Raw genomic sequence first — 20025 nt, 5'->3', positions numbered from 1 at the left:
TGTTCTGGTGGTAAGAGGGTTAATAGATAATGTTCTGGGTGGTAAGAGGGTCAGTAGATAATGTTATGAGTGGTAAGAGGGTTAATAGATAATGTTCTGGGTGGGAAGAGGGTTAATAGGTAATGTTCTGGGTGGGAAGAGGGTTAATAGGTAATATTCTGGGTGGTAAGAAGGTTAATAGATAATGTTCTGGTTGGTAAGAGGGTTAATGGATAATGTTCTGGGCCTGGTTGTTCAAAGGTGTATTAATGCTTAATACCAGATTTAACGTTAATCCAAATGTTCAGTTTTGTTCTTAACCCTAAAATAAGTGCATTACAGTATGCTGAATACAAACTAAGTCTCCTGTTGTGCCATATGGTCTCTGTACATCAGTGTTGATTGCTGGGTTCTGCTAAATTGTAAATATGTAATATAACTTAATTCAGGTATTAACTAATATTTATTTATTTATTTGATTGGTTATTTATGCTGTACGCAAGAATATTTCACTTATACGACAGCGGCCAGCATTATGGTGGGAGGAAATCGGGCAGAGCCTGGGGGAAACCCATGACCATCCGCAGGTTGCTGACTGACCTTCCCACATACAGCCGGAGAGGAAGCCAGATTAACTGATACACTGTTTGAACAACTGGGCCCTGATCAAGTGCTGTGTAATAGGAGAAGATGCCATCGCTGTACTGATGTTCCGCTCACTTTATCATCTACTCACCTGTGCCTACAGCTAGTGTCATCACTGATAAGAAAAGTTACTTGTTCTGATCTCAAACTGAAAAAAGTGGCATTGCATATGTGAAGAATTTTTTTTTTACACTCTGGAAAACTCTCTCTGAGAGCCTATAAATCCCCAGACACTCCAGTTTCCTTTCCCCACAAATCTGTCCTCCATCGTGGAAGTGAAAAATTGTTGAGTGTCGTATTAAGCCCAGGTCAACATCTCTGTATTTCAGCCCCCTCCAAGTGTGAAACCACTGAGCGATGACTCTGTCAAATCTCTGACCCCACCCTCATCACAGTCAGACCTTAGTCCTCTACCCCCCATAGAGCCCCCGGAGCTACCAGACTTCATATTTCCAGTGAGTAAACCACAGTGTCAAAGTATTAGCTTTTTTTAGTTTGTCTGGGCTACATGTACAAGCAAAGCTAATGTCATGTCCCAAATGTCAACATGTTATATGTGCATGTTAATTACTGTAAATTACAAAATTCAAGATTTGATATTTTGAGTAATAGATAATAATAGGTAATAATTCAGTGTTAGGGTAAAATATTGAGTCCCATTTCCAGAGTCTCTTCATGTATTTTAGAGTTTGTCCAATACTGGTGAATTGTTATCTTTATAAGAGAGCACTTGTAATGTCAGCAGGAGTAAACTGTGTTATTTCGAGTTCAGTTGCTGATTTGATAGATCTTTTAACCCATGACCAGAAATATTTCAGCTGTGTCAGGTTTGTTCAGCTGTGTATATAGGACTATGATCCAGAATGTACTAAATATAGCCTCATGCATAAATGGAGAGTCAATTTCATCTTTTGCCAAAAGAAAAGACAAATGGATTGAAATGAACAACAAGTAGTGGTAAAGGAAATCAGGTATGATTGGTTTGTCATAGTTAATGTAAATTACATGAGATTTTTTCCCCCTCATTTTTCAGGAATCTAAACCAAAACCACAAAGAATAAAAACTATGATTGCTACTCCATCTCCTGTTGTGACTAAGGAAGTGAAGAAAACCAGGAAACCCCCACCAAAAGTCAGGAAACAGTGAGTGTTACAGGGTTATTCCCCCTGATGTATAATGCAGACCAGATTATCCCCCTTTAGTGCTTCTATGTGTATATGTTTGATCAGTGACAGTCTGTAATACCAACAATATTTATCCCAGGTAAAAGATATTTTACGTGAGAAAAAATATTTGTGGTTAATAATAGCTGAGTACATCCATTAAATAATTTTCAAAACATGTAAATGTTGCACATTCTGTAATATTTTTTAGAGTGAAGATTAAGCATGCGAAGCGTTCAGTTGCCGAGGCCCCGGTTACTAGGGAGGAGTTACAGCAGGCAACTGATCCCCTGGACTTCCTCGCTAAATACTGTATTATACAGTAAGTGTTCATGAATATTGGGTAGTATTATACAGTAACTGTTCCTAAGTGTTTTACAGTGAGTGTTTGTAAGTTTGTACATTAAGCATTATACAATATAAATTAAAGTGTTCATAAATATTATGTAGTGAGTATTATGCAGTAATAGTAATGGAAGTGTTATACCATATTAATATGTTCATAAATATTATATAGTAAGTGTTGTTTAGTAGTTTACAGCAAGTGTTCATAAGTATTGTGCAGTAAGTGTTCATAATAAAGTGTATTATGCAGTAAGTGCTTAAGTAATGTAGATCAGATGTTTGTAAGTGTTGTTATATTGATGTGTTCGTAAGTATTATACAGTAAGTGTTACTAAGTAGATGTGTTATACAGTAAGCATTCATAAGTATTGTAAAGCAGGTGTTCATAAGTGTGATGCCATATGGGTGCATAAGTGTAATGTAGTAAGTGTAATGCAGTAAGTGTTCGTGTGGTGTTTTGTAAAATGATGAATTTGAAAGGTGTCAATCCAAAACCTTTTTAGGCAGGTAACATCTGCTTTTGACTCCATGGTTTAACAGTATTTAATGGATATAGCTGAAGTATGTTCTCAAAGACAATATCTGGCCTTAATTTTCAGGGCAATTTCCTTGTATGACATCGAAATTTGCATCACACATACATGTATTAGACTTGCGACATTAGGAAAGTGATCTAGATTTATTTATTTATTCATTTGATTGCTGTTTGCCATACTCAAGAATATTTCACTTATACAATGGCGGCCAGCATTATGGTGAGAGGAAACCAAGCAGATCCTGGGGGAAAGCCGCAGCTGTCCGTATGTTGTTGGTAGACTTTCCCTAGTACCGTCAGAGAGGAGTACGCTCAGAGCCAGGATGAGCTGAACTTGAACTCACAGCGACCGCATGGGTGAGGGGCTCCTCGGTCATTGCGCCGCACTGGTGTGCTAACTCCCTCAGCCCCACAGGCCCAGCGATATACTTATAACTTAACCCCCGGCCTCTACCTGGTTAATATCTTCACCATATTGCTGGCTGCTGTCATACAACTGAAACATTCTTGAATGCAGTGATAGCGTAAAACTCCAATCAAATAAATACATAAATGTAATTTAAACTATCTTTTAATCCCAGAACCCGGCAAGTCTTAACTTTAAATGCTTGGTTAACATCATGTGCAAACTTGCTGAACTTTTACTTGTTCAATTATTGGTTCGTCATCAACATTATGAACAAAGTTTGCTTTGTTTGTCTTCAGTAAAGATCGGTTGCCGCTATACCAGCGAGTTTTCCAGAAAGCAGTGTCTCAGCAGTCGCCAAAGTACCAAAGGGAAATAACTCCGCCAGTATCAAGTCGAGACACGCCCAGGGATAATTCAGCTGTTTCCACAGCAATGAATGATGGAGGACTGCCAAATGGCATTGTGGGTAATGGCGGAGAACAGCCGCAGTATGTGCCGCAGTTGTCTCCCCATGAAATGAAAATGCTTCATGATTTGACAGTGATTAACCGAGCCCCCAGTGTCATGACGACGGTATGTTGTGAACATTGACGTTAGCTTAGATTTTGTTGATTTCTCGAATAATTAATTATGATCAGTTAATTAAAACATTGAATTGTCATAGGGTAATCTTCATACAACCTCGAGAGACTTCTGTTGACCATTTTTTTCGATCAGTCACTGGCTGCTCTGGTGAAACTGATGTTGACTAAACATAGCAAGTGGCCCAGACTGCTGACAATTTGCAGATGGGGTCACGCATTTCCCCCGGGCTATACCCAGTTTTTTCCCACCATAATGCTGGCTGCCGTTGTATAAATGAATTATGCCAATTGAGTATGGCATAAAACACCAATCATATGTTGCAAAACTATAATAGCTCATTGGGGCCTCCCAGGTTGAGGATGGTTAAAACAAAACACAACACTGTATAGAGCAGTTTTATATATGCATTGAGGCCGTGGTCTGTCAGCAACCTGCGGATGGTTGTGGGTTTCCCCCAGGGCTCTGCCTGGTTTCCTTCCACCATAATGCTGGCCGCTGTGGTATAAGTGAAATATTCTTGAGTACTGTGTAAAACACCAATCAAATAAATAAATATATGCATTGATAAAGTATCTCGTTTAAAATACGAGACTTTTTATTTTTATGATTTTGTATAACCAGGATATCGCAGTTCTAAGTTAGCACATTGAGCCAATCGAAGGTGCTGCCAGTTAATCAGTTTTGCTCAACGAGGCACAAGTTACTTATATAATTCGAGAACATAACTCTTTTTGGTATCGTCACTCAAATTCTGTTTTGCCTTTTATCCATATGTACATGTACATAGGATCCAAGTGATGCGGCATGGCCATTGTGAGAATTCTAGGTTAAACGTGACCTGTAAAGTTACTTAGCACATGAGAAAAAAAATGGCTGTTTCTATCTTTCTTTTGAGACAACTAGGGGTGTAGTGTTCATTGTGTTATCTTTCAAAGTGAGTGAGTGAGTGAGTGCTTGGGGTTTAACGTCATACTTAACAATTTTTCAGTCATATGACGACGAAGGAATCCTTAGAGTGCATGTAATGTGCCCTCTTGTGGCAGGACGGATTTCCACCGCTCTTTTATCTAGAGCTGCTTCACTGAGACGCCTTACCGAAGGCAAGTAAGGCGCCCCGCCCGAGCCATTATACTGATACAGGTCAACCAGTCGCTGCACTATCCCCTTCATGCTGAATGCCAAGGGAGGAAGTTACAACTTTCTCTTTTAAGGTTTTTGGTGTGACTCAACCCAGGATTGACCCTTGGTCTACCGCTCGGGGACTTTACCGCTCGGGGGCTGTGCGGGGACTTTAATTTAAGTTACGAGAGTTGTCAGATACCTTGGCGAAGAGCAGTGGTTTTCTTGAGCACACCGTTTTCCCACAGCTGTATGAAACGTGACAGTGCCAATCCAAATAAATAAATAAAACTTTTTTTGTGCACTTACCATGCTAACACTCAGCTATTTTATGAAATGACTACTATAATTGTTTGTTGTTGTTGTTGCAGGGTGTGAGTCCAGCTGAGGAATATTTGGACAAATTAAAGTTTTCATTTGAGCTTCTTCACGATAAACAGATTAAGTTGAAGAACCAGCTGAAGGAGCTAGATGGTAAAGTGGGGTCAATTAATTTCTTGCAGGAAGAATATCATCTGTTTTTTTTTCTTATATTTTGATAAATACCCTTTTCCCCACTCATTGCTTGTGAGGGCCTAATTGGTGAAAATGTGTGCTTGACGATACTCCTGTGTGGAGTTCAGCATTTGTTAAAGATCACTTTTCTTCCACCAAAAAGGATGGCGTGCATATCTGCAGATCACAAGTGAAAAAGTTTGTTAGTAACATGCCAAAGGCGCTTGGTTTATACCGACCTCTCTGTATAAGAGAAGCATTCTTGAGTATGGCATTAAACAAGAATTAGGAAAATAAACAAATTTTTTGTAAATTGTTTTAAACACTAATCAAATAAATGTAAGCTCAGATTAAATGATCTGGCATTCTATAAGGTATTGTTGGGGCCTCCGTGGCTCAGTCGGTTAAAGCGCTAGCGCAGCGTAATGACCCAGGAGTCTCTCACCAATGCGGTCGCTGTGAGTTCAAGTCCAGCTCATGCTGGCTTCCTCTCCGGCCGTACGTGAGAAGGTCTGTCAGCAACCTGCGGATGGTCGTGGGTTTCCTCCGGGCTCTGCCCGGTTTCCACCCACCATAATGCTGGCCGCCGTCGTATAAGTGAAATATTCTTGAGTACGGCGTAAAACACCAATCAAAAAAAAAAAAAAAAAAAAAAAAAAAAAATAAGGTATTGTTCTATGTCACCACAGCCAGAAGACTGAATATCATCGCAACCAAAGCAAAGGAAATGTTTCCCGATATGTTGTCGTCAAACGGTGAGAAAAAGACGAAGAAAAAGAGCGCCAAGAAAAGTGTAAGATTACTTGTCATCTTCGTTCTTTGCACAATGTATGTACCAGAGGTTGAAAATGTACCTTTCAACAAAGTGTAAAAAAAACAAAGAAAAAGAGCGAGAAGAAAAGCATAAGGTTACATACATGTACCATCTTTTTATCACATCAGATGCTCCTGGGGTTGAAAATGAACCTTTCAACAAAAGGTAAACTGTCTTAGGCTTTAGTCAGACTTAAGTCTTAACTTTAAAACAGTTTACTGCATTAAATTTGTGACTTATCTTAGGGACTTTTGCTTTACAGAATACAAAAGATAAGTTCCGGGTTTTGAAAATATGAAACAGAAAATGATGATATACATATTCTAGACTCTTTTATGGATAAGACTACACTCGTGCAGTTCTGATACAGACACAGAAGTAAACATGGGGCCATATATAAATATATATTAGAAAATTTGTTTACACTGTAGCACAACCATCACCACATGTATCTGTAACTAAAAATCTATTCATTGTTTCGAGCACCCAAGTTCCTGGCAAGGAGCAGGAGGTGATAAATAACATGGAGGTAAATGTGCGCAATGTTGTCTTTTGCCGATTCCAAAAATTTCAAAGTGCTGCTTGACACTGGAACTATCATATCTGAAGGCTACGCACATTCGGATTACTGTTTCAAAAAAAAATTCTTACCTAAAAGTTGTGTTTTTCATTTTTGATGCTAAAATCTTCTCCATTGCCTATCTCACCTGGGTTACATTAGCGTTGTTTTCACCTTCAGTGGTTGAGTCACATGACCAAAGACTGCTGATGATTGGCTCAGAGCAGCTATGACATCACTGCAAAACTATTGAGACCATGACATTTTTTTACCTTCAGGGAAAGAAGAGCTCTCAGTCTAGGCAGTCCAAGGAGGTGCTATTCAGTCAGGCGAGCTCCCCTGTGGAAGAAAATGCACCCGAAACCCCAACCCCTCCCATGGTAGACCCCAACAGTGACGTAGGCATTCTACAGAGGCTCAGTAACAAGGCTTTTGATGCGGTAAGTGACATCAGTTTTTAACAAATCTTTTCTCATTGTGGATAAAAAAATATATATACGTATTTATTTATTTGATTGATATTTTGTGCCGTGCTTGTGAATATTTCACTTATATGATAGCGGCTACCATTATGGTGGGAGGAAACCGGACAAAGCCCACCGGGAGAAACCCATGACCATCAGCAGGTTGCAGGAAGACCTTCTCACATACAACCAGAAAGGAAACCAGCGTGAGCTCACAGTGATCACATTGGTGAGAGGCTCCTAGGTCAATATGCTGCGCTAAAATGCTGATCACTCGGCCATGAAGACCCCTATGAGTAAATAAAGTATGGTTATGAGCAAGTATACATGACTTTAAAGAGAAAGAGATCAAGACATTAAAATGAAGAAATTTTCTGTAGAAAGACCACTATGGACTGTACTGAAAGTAGCTGTTCATGTCGGATCATTTTTATAACAAAAAAAATGAACAAAAGTAAACCTCATTTTGAATGACTGTTGCGATTTGTTGGTGCAGGTGTGTGCGACATCAGAAGTGGTGAGAGTGGAGGTAGAGATTGAACGCGGGGAGGAAAAGCTACAGAATGTGATGGTTAGGCTAGAAGAACTACAAGGTACGTGCCTTTTAAGGGTATGGAACATCGAACTTTGAATTGTTAAAGCGCCGCTTATATGTCAAAACGTCTGCGTCTTAAACTCGAGATGAAATGATAAAATGTCAGATAACCTGAATTCCTTTCCTTAAATGTTTAAGTTGTAGTAAAACCGATAAAACATTTCGGAGGATAAATACAGAAACAAAAAACATTCTGTCCAAACGACTTTTGCTTGATGCAAGACCGTGCGTGAAAAGGTGGCGTCACTCATCAATGATGTGAAGCCACAAATGAGACTATAATTTTAAGCACTCCTGATGTCATATCTATCATAATTGCTTTGTTCAACATCATATCTGCCCGATTGAATATGACATCAAATCAGACAGATATGATGTCGAGCTAGGAAGACAAGGAATATTAATCATGTCCCATCAGGAAGATTGTACTGAAGGTACTGAGGGTTTTGTTTTTGAGAAGTCATCAGTTATAGGTGTTTACTCCAGTTATTGGTGTTTAATAGTGTTACTCATAGTGAATCCTTTTGAACTGTGGTGTTAGCTCTCTTCCAGAGAATTTTCATCGTATCGTCTTAGTATTTCTACCCAGTTGATCGTTTAGGTCCAGTTGGATGTTGAGTTTTTAAGGTGCCTACTCTAATTCCTCAACTTTTTCGCTTATGGAAGAGAAACTTTCTGTGCAATGTATGCACATTTATAATTTGATTTTTGATACAAAACCACATTGGGTAGATTGTTCAGTTTCAAAGCTTCACAAAAAGTATAATTTTATCAATCTACACAGAATAATGCCTTCATAATATGCTTGAATGAACGTTTTGCAATCGTACAAAAAGGTTGAAGAATTACAGAAGTGCCTTTCAATCTCTCGGTGACACAAGATGTAGGTTCAATCCCATCTTAGGTCAGGGAAGTTTACAAATCTTCTGTTATACTCAGGGCCTTTAAATTGCTACTCCAGTCCCAATTAAAACTGGGCAGAAATATTAAAACGATATGATGAGAGCTAACACCATGGTTCAAAACGATTGACAATGAATAACATCATGTGACAACTATAAATTTTTTTGGGAAAGCAACTCAGGTCTTTATCATTTTGCCTTGATTTTTAGCCACTGATATCTCTTGTGGGAGATCACTAACCTGCATGGCCAATATGACAGGTTGCCAATATAATAAAACGCCAATATAATAGAACGCTAACATGACAGGTCACCAATATGACAGGACGCCAATATGACAGGTCGCCAATATAACAGGTCTCCAATATAACAGGACGCCAATATAACAGGATGCCAATATAACAGGATGCCAATATGACAGGTCGCCAATAAAACATGACTCCAATATAACAGAACGCCAAAATGACAGGTCATCAATATAACAGGTCGCCAATGTAATAGGATGCCAATATGATAGGACGCCAATATAACAGGTCACCAATATGACAGGTCGCCAATACAACAGGTCGCCAATATAACAGGTCGCCAATATGACAGGTTGCCAATATAACAGGACGCCAATATGACTGGTCGTCAATATGACAGGTCGCCAAGTAACTTAACCAAGCTCTTAGGTTTATCAAAGCCTCTTTGTTTTCCTTTGCCCATAAAAACCACGCTATATATAAGCGAAAAATTATTGAGCATCAAATTATTATTTATATAAAGGTTAAATGTTGGGTTTTTGATCACTGAAAAAAATGATCTCTCAGTTAGATATCACTTTTGTCATTACATTTTGATAGTTAGCAACTAGACACTATGACATAAAAAAAAAAGAAAAAAGATTTTGCTTTGTGATGTTCCAATCCGGGCTGGGCAGGATGATGTCATACTACAAGTTTATTCAGCTTTAAGATTCCTACATGACACATTAAGAGATGGTACAACAGACGTCCTGCACAACGTACTGGCTGTGGCTAAAACATTAAATATGAAAACTTTCAAATCCCGAGAAAATCGTCGTATTATCAAAATATAAATACAATTTTGCACAGTGAAGGTTGAATAGCATAACCATTGCTCTCGTGAAAAGGTGGATTATCATCTCCACGTCTCACTTGAGCAATGCACTCTCAGAATCACGTAAACTGATTTTTTAAAATGACACTTTTGATGCCAAAACGTTTTTTTCTGGTAAAAAATTAATCCATGTTTTACAACAAAAAACCCCAGCAAAGCTGCGATATCTATGAAGTGGATGAATCGAGTGAAATGTTCTATTTGAAAAGTGCTAAACTGAAGATCAAGTACAGGAATAAAATTAATCATGTAAATCAAAAGTTTAAGTAACGAGGTCACCCGCAGGAATTCAGCTCTCGCTGGTTCTGCTAACACTGTAAAGGTACAATATGAATGGACATGTAGAAAAAAATCCCAGTGAGTTCAAGTCCAGCTCATGCTGGCTTCCTCTCCGGCTGTACGTGGGAAGGTCTCTCAGCAGCCTACAGATGGTCGTGGGTTTCCTCCCACTGTAATACTGGCTGTCGTCATATAAGTCAAATATTCTTAAGTACGGTGTAAACACCAATCAAATAAATAAAATAAATGTAGAAAAAATCCCAGAGTTATCTCCCTTGCTATACATTTTTCTTTCTTTCTTTTTTCCCAAAGCTGAGACGAGTATAGTAAAGCTGTACTGTATGGAGTATTTCTTCCAGTCGGAGATGCAGATGACGAAACCTAAGGACTTCTTGAGACAGCAGAGTGGTCTTTACAATTCCCTCCACCCCACACCTGTGAGTACACAAGCAATCAAGGCGTAGATGCTACACAGCAGAAATTGTGATTGGTGTATTGTTCTACAGTAAAGAATCAGTGTACAAATTTTCCCTAGGCAAAACATTTTAATTATAACTCTGTTTGAATTTTTGACTTTATTAAATCTGACAACATTTGATCAATATGGGCCTTTCAAATGGGAATGGGTCATGGTTAAATTAAATGAAATTCTGTGGATGAATAAATTTGGGATACGCTTTGCTTTTCTGTAGGACACTGAGATTAACATGAGCGAGGTGGGACCTGCATTACAGATGATCAACAATAACCTGCTGACCAACAAGGAAATGGAGTACCTCTTCCACGTAAATCACAATTTTGAATCAGTTATATTTTTATCTTATTTTTTTTTTAAATTTATTTATTTGAGGGGTGTTTTACGCTGTACTCAAGAATGTTTCACTTATAAGACGGCAGCCAGAATTATGGTGGGAGGAAACCGGGCTCTGGGAAACCCATGATCATCTGCAGGTTGCTGCCAGACCTTCCCACATACGGCCGGAGAGGAAGCCAGCATTATGGTGGGAGGAAACCAGGTTTTCATCGTTTCCCACCAATATATGGTGTGCATAACAGTATGTCACACGGTGGAAGGTTCATCAATATCTTGCCAAAGGCTGGTGGTTTTCCATGGCCAGTCTGGTTTCCAGATTGTGTTGATATTTTTCGAGTGTACACTTGTGTAAATGCGAATGCTGTTAGGATATTCCCAATGTAACATGCAGAAAATTGTTAAGTTTTGGGGGTGCATTTTGAAATTTATATTAAAACAGTCAGTTTCCATAGGTTTGACTGATTAAATCAGAGCTTAAACTTCTCCAGATATCGTTTCCTTCATCTGTTTATTGATAAGCTGTTTATCCAATTAAAAATATATCAAATATTAATAGCTGGGGCTCGTTTATAAGGTACGATGTTCAACCCCAAGCACTCACTCACTCACTTGTTTATAAGAAATAACCCCTATTTATTTTAACAGTACATAGATAAAGTGTTTGAAATTTGTAGGTTTTTTTCTTGATTATTTGCAGATCTTGAACTTACCTGGACGCACACGGATAAACTTCCACCTGTTCTCCGTACTTGCAGCTCTGTCAGAAAGAGTAGCCCAGCTAGAGTATGTCACCATTTTGTGTTTTATCCCTGTTGTAGTTGCCATGGTTATGAAGTTAATTTGCTTACTGTATTTCACATAGAGTTTAGCTTTTTCAAAGTGAAACATTCTGCATGGGTCTGATCGATTCATCCAGTTTATAGGGCCACTTGAAAGGGGGTTTTGTCTGATTTATTGATCCTTTTGTAGTTACCATGGTTACCAAATTTATTTTCTTTCATTTTGCTTGATTTTGATTGATCAATCTACATTTTTTACATAGAGTTACTTGAGGTTTTTTTTTGTGAAGTTTGGTGAATTTCTTAGCACAAAAACTGAAGTGTTGGCTTTTTAAGGATCATTTTAACGATTTTATATGTTTCTGAAATTTTGCATTTTTAAACTTCAGGTGAAATACATTATTTATTCACTGTAAATGGCCTAAAATTTTGCCCCCATAAAGATCATGGTAACTTTTCCACCCCAGTGCTTGTAGATATTTGTCTATGTTGATTAGAGCATGGTAACATTTCCACCCTAGTGCTTGTAGATATTTGTCTATGTTGATTAGAGCATGGTAACTTTTCCACCCCAGTGCTTGTAGATATTTGTCTATGTTGATTAGAGCATGGTAACATTTCCACCCTAGTGCTTGTAGATATTTGTCTATGTTGATTAGAGTTATTTTGTTTTCATTGTAAAGTTTTCTTTATAGAATTTTAATTAAAATATGAAAAGGTGTATTTATACATCATGTTCAACAAAAAATATATCTATCCATATTGCCATCATTTAAGTGGAATTCACAAGTTTAATGTGCATATTAAATATACCATTATATGGAAAATGTTTTGCTTAATTTATTCTACCCATTAATTAAGCCGTCTCATCATAGTTTTGTTTTTGTTCCAGTCCTCTCGTTAAGAAACTTATCAACAAACTAAACTATGAGGCCCTTGATATTAAAATGGAAAAGTGCAAGGTGAGTCCATGTAAATTTGATCGTCATAAGATTTAATACTGGGGCCACCCTTAAAAAAGTCTTTGTCGTGCATAACCCAATGCTATGAGAAGAAATATTATTCTGTCTAATAAAAAAGATAGGGGCTTAAAAAAATTAACATGGAGAGAAAATTAAAAGAAAAAGAATTCTATCAAAATACCAAGTAGAACCTCTAGAGTACTGTCAAGCCCTTTGTCTAAGGGTTGGGTGGGTTACAAATATCGAACACATTTTTAACATTGGCATGGGTAGAGAGGTCCTGGCTGACTGTTTGTTGTTGTCACAGCCTCTGACCCATGAGGTCGCTGGAATGCAATAGGGAAGTTTTAAGATTGAACTCTTTTATCGATCACCAAAGGTAAAAGTGACCTACTGTATCATGTGAACTGTTGTAAATGTTATGCAACTGTTATTGATCTTTGCTTACCATAACATGGGCATCTGAAAAAAGTTTCACGAAAAAGTAATTTAGACTAGACAAATGATGGAGAAGCAGTTAGAAATTGAATTATGATCTTAGAGGATCTAATTATGATTATGATACCATACTTTACAGGAGTTGTTTGCCCTGCTACATGATGGAGAATACCTCCCCGGGGGTAGGGCGTCGGCCAGCACCCTGGCGGTGGAGCTCACAGCAGGGGGGCTGACCCCAGAACATACGGCTTACGTGAGTTTATGATTCTGTTGACATAGATTTATTTATTTATTTATTTGATTGGTGTTTTACGCCGTACTCAAGAATATTCCACTTATATGACAGCGGCCAGCATTATGGTGGGAGGAAACCGGACATCGCACCGGGGAATCCGGACAGCGCACTGGGGAAACCGGACAGCGCACCGGGGAAACCCACGACCTGTTCACATAGATTCTCCTGCTCTAACTGCTTGTAGTGATTTGGTGACACTTATCACTCAGTGCTATTCACATGGCCATATGCGTTGTCTTCACATTTGTTCAAGACCATTTGTCTTCCACCACTGATGTGGTGCACAAATCTGTACATCACACATGGGGAAGTTTTCATTAAATTGCCAAAGGTCAATGGTTTACACCGGGCACTCTGGTTTCCCCCACCCATAAAACTGAACGCCATCTTATAATTGAAAAATTCTTGAATATGTAAGTAAGCGGATTGTAGTTACAATTTAGTTAGATTGAGAGTCCATAATTTATATAAAAAAAAAAAAAAAATTGTCCAGCAGTACATGAAAGGTTCTTGGTTACTTAGAAGTATTAAAAGCTGCGGATGGTCGTGGGTTTCCCCCGGGGGCTCTGCCCGGTTTCCCCCCACCATAATACTGGTCGCTGTCGTATAAGTGAAATATTCTTTAGTACAGAATCAAATAAATACATAAATAAATAGAAGTATTAAAATTTTTCATGATCCTCGTCAAAAGCAGACATAGAGGACTGTGTTGCTCTTCCTTCTTGTGAGTCAAGGAGTGTGAACTTTGACTGAAAGTTCAATTCTTACATGTAATTTCTCTCAATCAGTTGGAATCTGTGGTTGATAAAATTTGTCTGTTTCTTGAGAAAAAAGGGATGTCAGAATTGAAAGGTGAAATAACAACTTTTACAAACTGAACATGTGTCGCTTTGAAATTGCTAATATTGCTTCAGCATGTATAATAAATGAAACTTTGGGCCTTTTTATTTTCATTAATATGAGCATTTAAATTTGTTACATTCCTTGATTGTTTTCTTTTACCTCCCCAGGTTTTGAGCAAGTTCGATCGTGATGGTTCTGGTGTCATAGACTTCATGGATTTTGTCACCTATGTACCGCTCTTCATCGAAATTCACCAGAGAATTGTGGATGACCCTTTACGTCTTGACCTTGACCTTTGATGAATGACTTTGGCTTCTGAAGATATGGCCTTGACCTTTACCTTTATGCTTGACCTTGAGCTGTGATGACTAGCCTTGGTCTTTGATGGTATTGCTTTGATTTTAAATGTTAAGAGTTGACTTTTGATGAATGGCCTTGGCATCTAAAGATATAACTTTTAGTCTCACTTTTAAAGTTGACTGTGAGCTGTGATTTGCAATCTGAAATGTCCAAGGTGATTAATTTTTCTCCTGCATGTTAAGTCATAGAATCTTTGTATCTGTGTGGCAAAAGAGGACTGCTGTTGGTCAGATAGCTCATGGCCTGTGTTGTTTGATATCCCAAGCAATGTACCGGTCAGCCCACTACCGGGATATATACTGCAGCTGTGGGTGTCATGTCTAGCACCATTGGCATGGTGTTCTAGTGAGGCGGCGCCATAATGATGTTAACTGTTGTTTGAGACATGACTTATTTGTCTCAGAGAATTAAGCTGAAATGATGTTGAAATCAAAGTTAAACCTCAAAAGTCAAGGTAATAATCATTTTGTAAACTTTGGTTTATGTAGCCCTATTACGTGTTGTTTTTTTGTTGGTCTTTTTTCCCCCATTTTTATGAAGCATCTTCTAAATAATGGTTGTCTTTACATATTGAAGCATTGTAGGAGTTATCTTTGTACAAGGACATCTGGCCAATGACATTTGAATCCTTTTTTTTTTTTCTGTCACAATATTTTGGAAAATAAGTGCGGGTAGTGGAACAGTCTCATTTTTCATTATCATTATTTCGACTTGATTTTTACTATAATTTCACCTCTGTGACAATTGTGGCATGAAATGAAATGATGGGAAGCAAGGAATGATGGGAAGCAAGGAATGCTGGGAAGCAAGGAATCTAGTGTGATTCACCTTTTGATGTGTTGAATGATGTTGTCATTAGTTGCTTACTTTCCTCTTTATATGAATTAAATACTGCTGAAATGGCATAAACTAAATCATAATAAGTAATTCAACATTTACTCATACATCTGCTTGTATATATGTTTCTTGCAATAACTGCAATATTTTTTTAATGTCACATGTCCGTCCAGAAGAAGTTTTTCGGGGCAATTATTCTATTTCTAATAAAATAATGCATTTGCTTTATAATCAAGGAATCTATATTATATTTATTCTCTTATTGCAGTTATTATCTGTTGGAATGCAGATGACTGTAGTGAACCAAAAGAGTACTCTTCATGTTTATGAAAGATATTGTCTGGCAATAATTTGCTGTATTTTCGTTTGTATCATTAATTCTCCATCCAAAAAGCAGTTTTTGTGACTTTTTAAAATTTTTCTCATCATTTTGAACCATTTATTGATGTTAATAATTTTATGTGATCCTGGCATTGTATCCATAATTGTCTACTTCATCACAGCAATTAACAGTTAGAATACGTAAAAGATTGGTGAACCAGACATATGTATGTAGTATTTTAATATTTTAATCTCTTTTGGCAAGAACATGCTTTAAGTTGTGCTTTTCTCATAAGTTTCTGCCCAAAAGCATTTTTTGTGATATATTTCGTGTTTAAATGTCAATAATTGTTTATTAATGTTTATTTTGTATTACTATGGAATCTTCAATGTTTGTTTCAGTAATTACATACATGTGAAAGTATGGTGAACCAGAATACATACATGACGGTACATGTATGACGGTACATACACAACGGTACATGCGCGATGGTAGATAACGGTACATACATGACAGTACATACATGATGGCACATACATGTACATGACAGTACATACATGATGACACATATATGACGGTACATATATGACGGTACATACACGACGGTACATACATGATGGCACATACATGTACATGACAGTACATACATGACAGTACATACATGATGGCACATGTATGACGGTACATACATGACAGTACATACATGATGGCACATATATGACGGTACATACATGATGGCACATACATGTACATGACAGAACATACATGATGGCACATATATGACGATACATACACGAGAGTACATACATGATGGCACATACATGTACATGACAGTACATACATGACAGTACATACATGATGGCACATATATGACGGTACATATATGACGGTACATACATGACGGTACATACATGATGGCACATATATGACGGTACATATATGATGGTACATACATGATGGTACATACATGATGGCACATACATGTACATGACAGTACATACATGACAGTGCATACATGATGGCACATATATGACGATACATACACGAGAGTACATACATGATGGCACATACATGTACATGACAGTACATACATGACAGTACATACATGATGGCACATATATGACGGTACATACATGACAGTGCATACATGACGGTACATGCATTATTCATGTCCATGAAGGCTGTTACATCTTCTGGCAAAAACTTGTCTCACAAGTTCTCACCATTAGCACTTTTTGTGACATTTTTGTGATAATTCTGATCACCATTTGTTTAATCTTTGTACTGTGTCAGCCTGGAATCAGGATTAATGTTGATCTCATCACAGCATTCAACAGTTTCGTGATAATTACACAAAAGTGTGATAAAGCAGAATATCACGCCTGATGATCATGAAGAAAACCACATGTCCATGTGTGTGTCTTTTGGCAAGAACTCTCTGTATTATTGAACATATCAGTTCCTTTGTTGCAACCAGCCTTTGTGATTATGATCTTTACAAAGGACCATTTGTTTGTGATTATGATCTTAAAGAAGGACCATTTGTTTGTGATTATGATCTTAAAGAAGGACCACTTGTTTGTGATTATTATCTTGCGAAGGACCATTTGTTTGTGATTATGATCTTTACAAAGGACCATTTGTTTGTGATTATGATCTTTACGAAGGACCATTTGTTTGTGATTATGATCTTTACATAGGACCATTTGTTTGTGATGATCTTTATGAACCTGTAATAAGATTATTGTGAAACAAAATGGCGTTCTTATTGTTCCTTGGAAGTACTTTCCTTTAATGTGCAGTAGGTTTTTTTGTATTCAATAATTCTGATTCAAGAACTGGATAACTTTATGAGGAAAGTCAGTTGTTGATGTCGACACTCTTGTAATCTGTGACCATTAATACTGATAATATTGTTATGGCAAAAAATGTGTGGTATGTATTTGCAAAAGAGTGGGTAAAATGTGTGGTACAGTACGTATTGCAGAAGAATGGAAGAAAATGTTTGGTATAGTATGTGTTGCAGAAGAATGTTGGAAATGTGTGGTACAGTACCAATTGCAGGAGAATGGGAAAATGTGGGGTCAGTACATGTTGCAGAAGAACGGGGAACATAATTGGTACAGTACGTATTGCAGAACATGGGGAAAATGTGTGGTACAGTACGTATTTGCAGAAGAATGGAAGAAAATGTGTGGTATAGTACATGTTGCAGAAGAATGGGGAAAATTAAAAATAAAATGGAAACAGCAATGTATTAGACAAAACAATCTGATCAAAGGAAGCTGTTTCTTTGAATGAGGATGACTTGTAATTCGTGGCATCTGACTCAGTGTTTAGAAGTGGTTAGAATGCCTATATTCGTGGCTTCATCACAAATTCTTTTCATCAGGTGTCTATACTCTTGTGCAGTGGGACGAGAGGACACGGGTGATAGTCGAGTGGTTTGGATGTTTGTCCTGTAATCGCCATATTGAGGACCTTTGTTGACAATTAGCAGTCGATCATGTTCACGTGACCTTTTGTGGTGTCTAATCTTCGTGAAAGGCTACTTGCCTTCCACCAATACGTTGTCAATGTATGTCTGTACATCACACTTTGGAAAGCTCGCGAGTAACTTGCCAAAGGTCGTTAGTTTATTCCATTTATTCCACTTTTCTCCATCCATTAGACTGACCACCATCGTATTAAAGCGAAAAATTCTGTATGGTGACGAACAGCAATCAATCACAGAGTAGCAAGATCCAAATGCTGAATCTTCAAATTTAACGGATATGGGCCGGAAAATCGGTGTATAGGTAAGCTATAATATTTGAGGTAGACGTTCACATTATACACTGATCATATGGCAATGGTACGATCAGCGTATGATGAGCGAAGGTCCCAACCAACTTCCTCGCATGTGCCGACCGACGTGGCTCTATAGGGTCCGCACCGCATTCGATAAAGATGCGAGTCGGATACCCGGATGACACGTGCGTGAAGGATATACCGCTAGGATTGGGCAATACGGTATATACACTATACTGTGTATAGATTTTGGTTGCATGTGCTCTGGATCGGACAAATACTTATAGTGACAATGTACCTATTTTTTTTATAAAAGTATTATAGGTGACCGTTAGCTTAATAATACACTTCAGTGAGTAAGGACTTCGCTTCTCATTGTGATTTTTTACCTATTATAATTGTCCGAAATGGGGATTTTTGCAAGATCTAAATCGTTTTAGAAATCCGATTTTAATCAGTCATGAATTTTCCAAGAAGAAAATTTCTTTTGCTCTATCAGAAGATTGAAAGATTAAATCACGATTTGTGTTCTTTTCAATTCTTGGTTTGGCTATTAAAACGCTCGCAATTTATGACTTAAGTCTAAGTTGCTTGATAAATACGAGCCCTGGTGTCCCGATTACGATGCAGGAGGTCACGAAAGCAGTAGGGTGGCTGGAGTTTGTCCGTATCTTAAAAAGGAGGATGGTTTACGGCGGGCATTCTGGTTTCCTCCGCCCATGAACATATAAACGACAATCAAAGAAATAAATATACATCAACAGAAGTGCATAAAAAGAGAGATGTAGTTGCTTATTTGTGACATTCCTTCATTTGTTTTCTTATATTTTCACTGAGAAAATAACCCGGCGAAAACGCAAATAAAAACGGCCCGGTAAAACCTGCATTAGAGAAGGGCGTGCCATTACATGTGTGTCACGGCAAATATGGCGAATTAACTGGTAAATCAATCAATCAGAAACCAGCCTGTATACATGTACATACATACATATATATATATATATATATATATATATATATATATATATATATATATATATATATATATATATGTATATATATATATATATAGTATGCATTGATTGATAGCGTTTACGATACAAAAACTGAATTATGGAACGAATAGACTATTGCTTAATATAATGCTGCCGTTTCTTGCAAATCATAATATGCGACAGTCATGCCATATAACAGAATTCATGATTGCTCCATTGGTTTATCAATGACAAGAATGCATAACTGAGGATTTCACTGGCTTGTATGGTTGCATGATGCCGGTAACATTTGTTTTCAAGCGAATATATATTATAGCTAGATGTATGTGTATATAAAAGTTTTATTGATATCAGAAGTACATAGATTTAGCTTATAGCAGTTTACATCACGCTCTCATATTCATGATTCATGCATGATTCAACAGCATATTCATGGACGTAAACGTGACGTCAATGCGTATTGGTTGGTACACACTATCACAGAATAGTCGATCTGACGTTTCTGTTTCTAATCGAACGCACCGAGGTGCATTCTGGCATATAGGAAATTTTACTGAGAAAACACTTTAAAGTAAAAGA

General features: G+C 37.6%; 1 protein-coding gene across 1 annotated transcript in view; it reads left to right on the top strand.

Moving 5' to 3' along the window:
* LOC135463408 (uncharacterized) overlaps positions 1–14988 on the top strand; it is a 55323-nt gene extending 40335 nt beyond the window's left edge. Inside the window, exons 17-30 of the mRNA XM_064740667.1 lie at positions 954–1079; positions 1658–1767; positions 2000–2110; positions 3374–3650; positions 5153–5255; positions 5966–6069; positions 6928–7089; positions 7610–7706; positions 10324–10448; positions 10704–10796; positions 11523–11608; positions 12497–12566; positions 13144–13257; positions 14310–14988. Of these exons, the coding sequence (XP_064596737.1) occupies positions 954–1079; positions 1658–1767; positions 2000–2110; positions 3374–3650; positions 5153–5255; positions 5966–6069; positions 6928–7089; positions 7610–7706; positions 10324–10448; positions 10704–10796; positions 11523–11608; positions 12497–12566; positions 13144–13257; positions 14310–14441 (1710 nt within the window). The 3' untranslated portion in view covers positions 14442–14988. The remainder of the gene's footprint in view (positions 1–953; positions 1080–1657; positions 1768–1999; positions 2111–3373; positions 3651–5152; positions 5256–5965; positions 6070–6927; positions 7090–7609; positions 7707–10323; positions 10449–10703; positions 10797–11522; positions 11609–12496; positions 12567–13143; positions 13258–14309) is intronic.
* The last annotated feature ends 5037 nt before the right edge of the window (positions 14989–20025 follow it).

This window comes from Liolophura sinensis, chromosome 3, assembly GCF_032854445.1.
Source record: "Liolophura sinensis isolate JHLJ2023 chromosome 3, CUHK_Ljap_v2, whole genome shotgun sequence".
NCBI lineage: Eukaryota > Metazoa > Mollusca > Polyplacophora > Chitonida > Chitonidae > Liolophura > Liolophura sinensis.
Note: the sequence above shows the minus strand (reverse complement) of the source record. Positions and strands in the feature narration are given on the sequence as shown.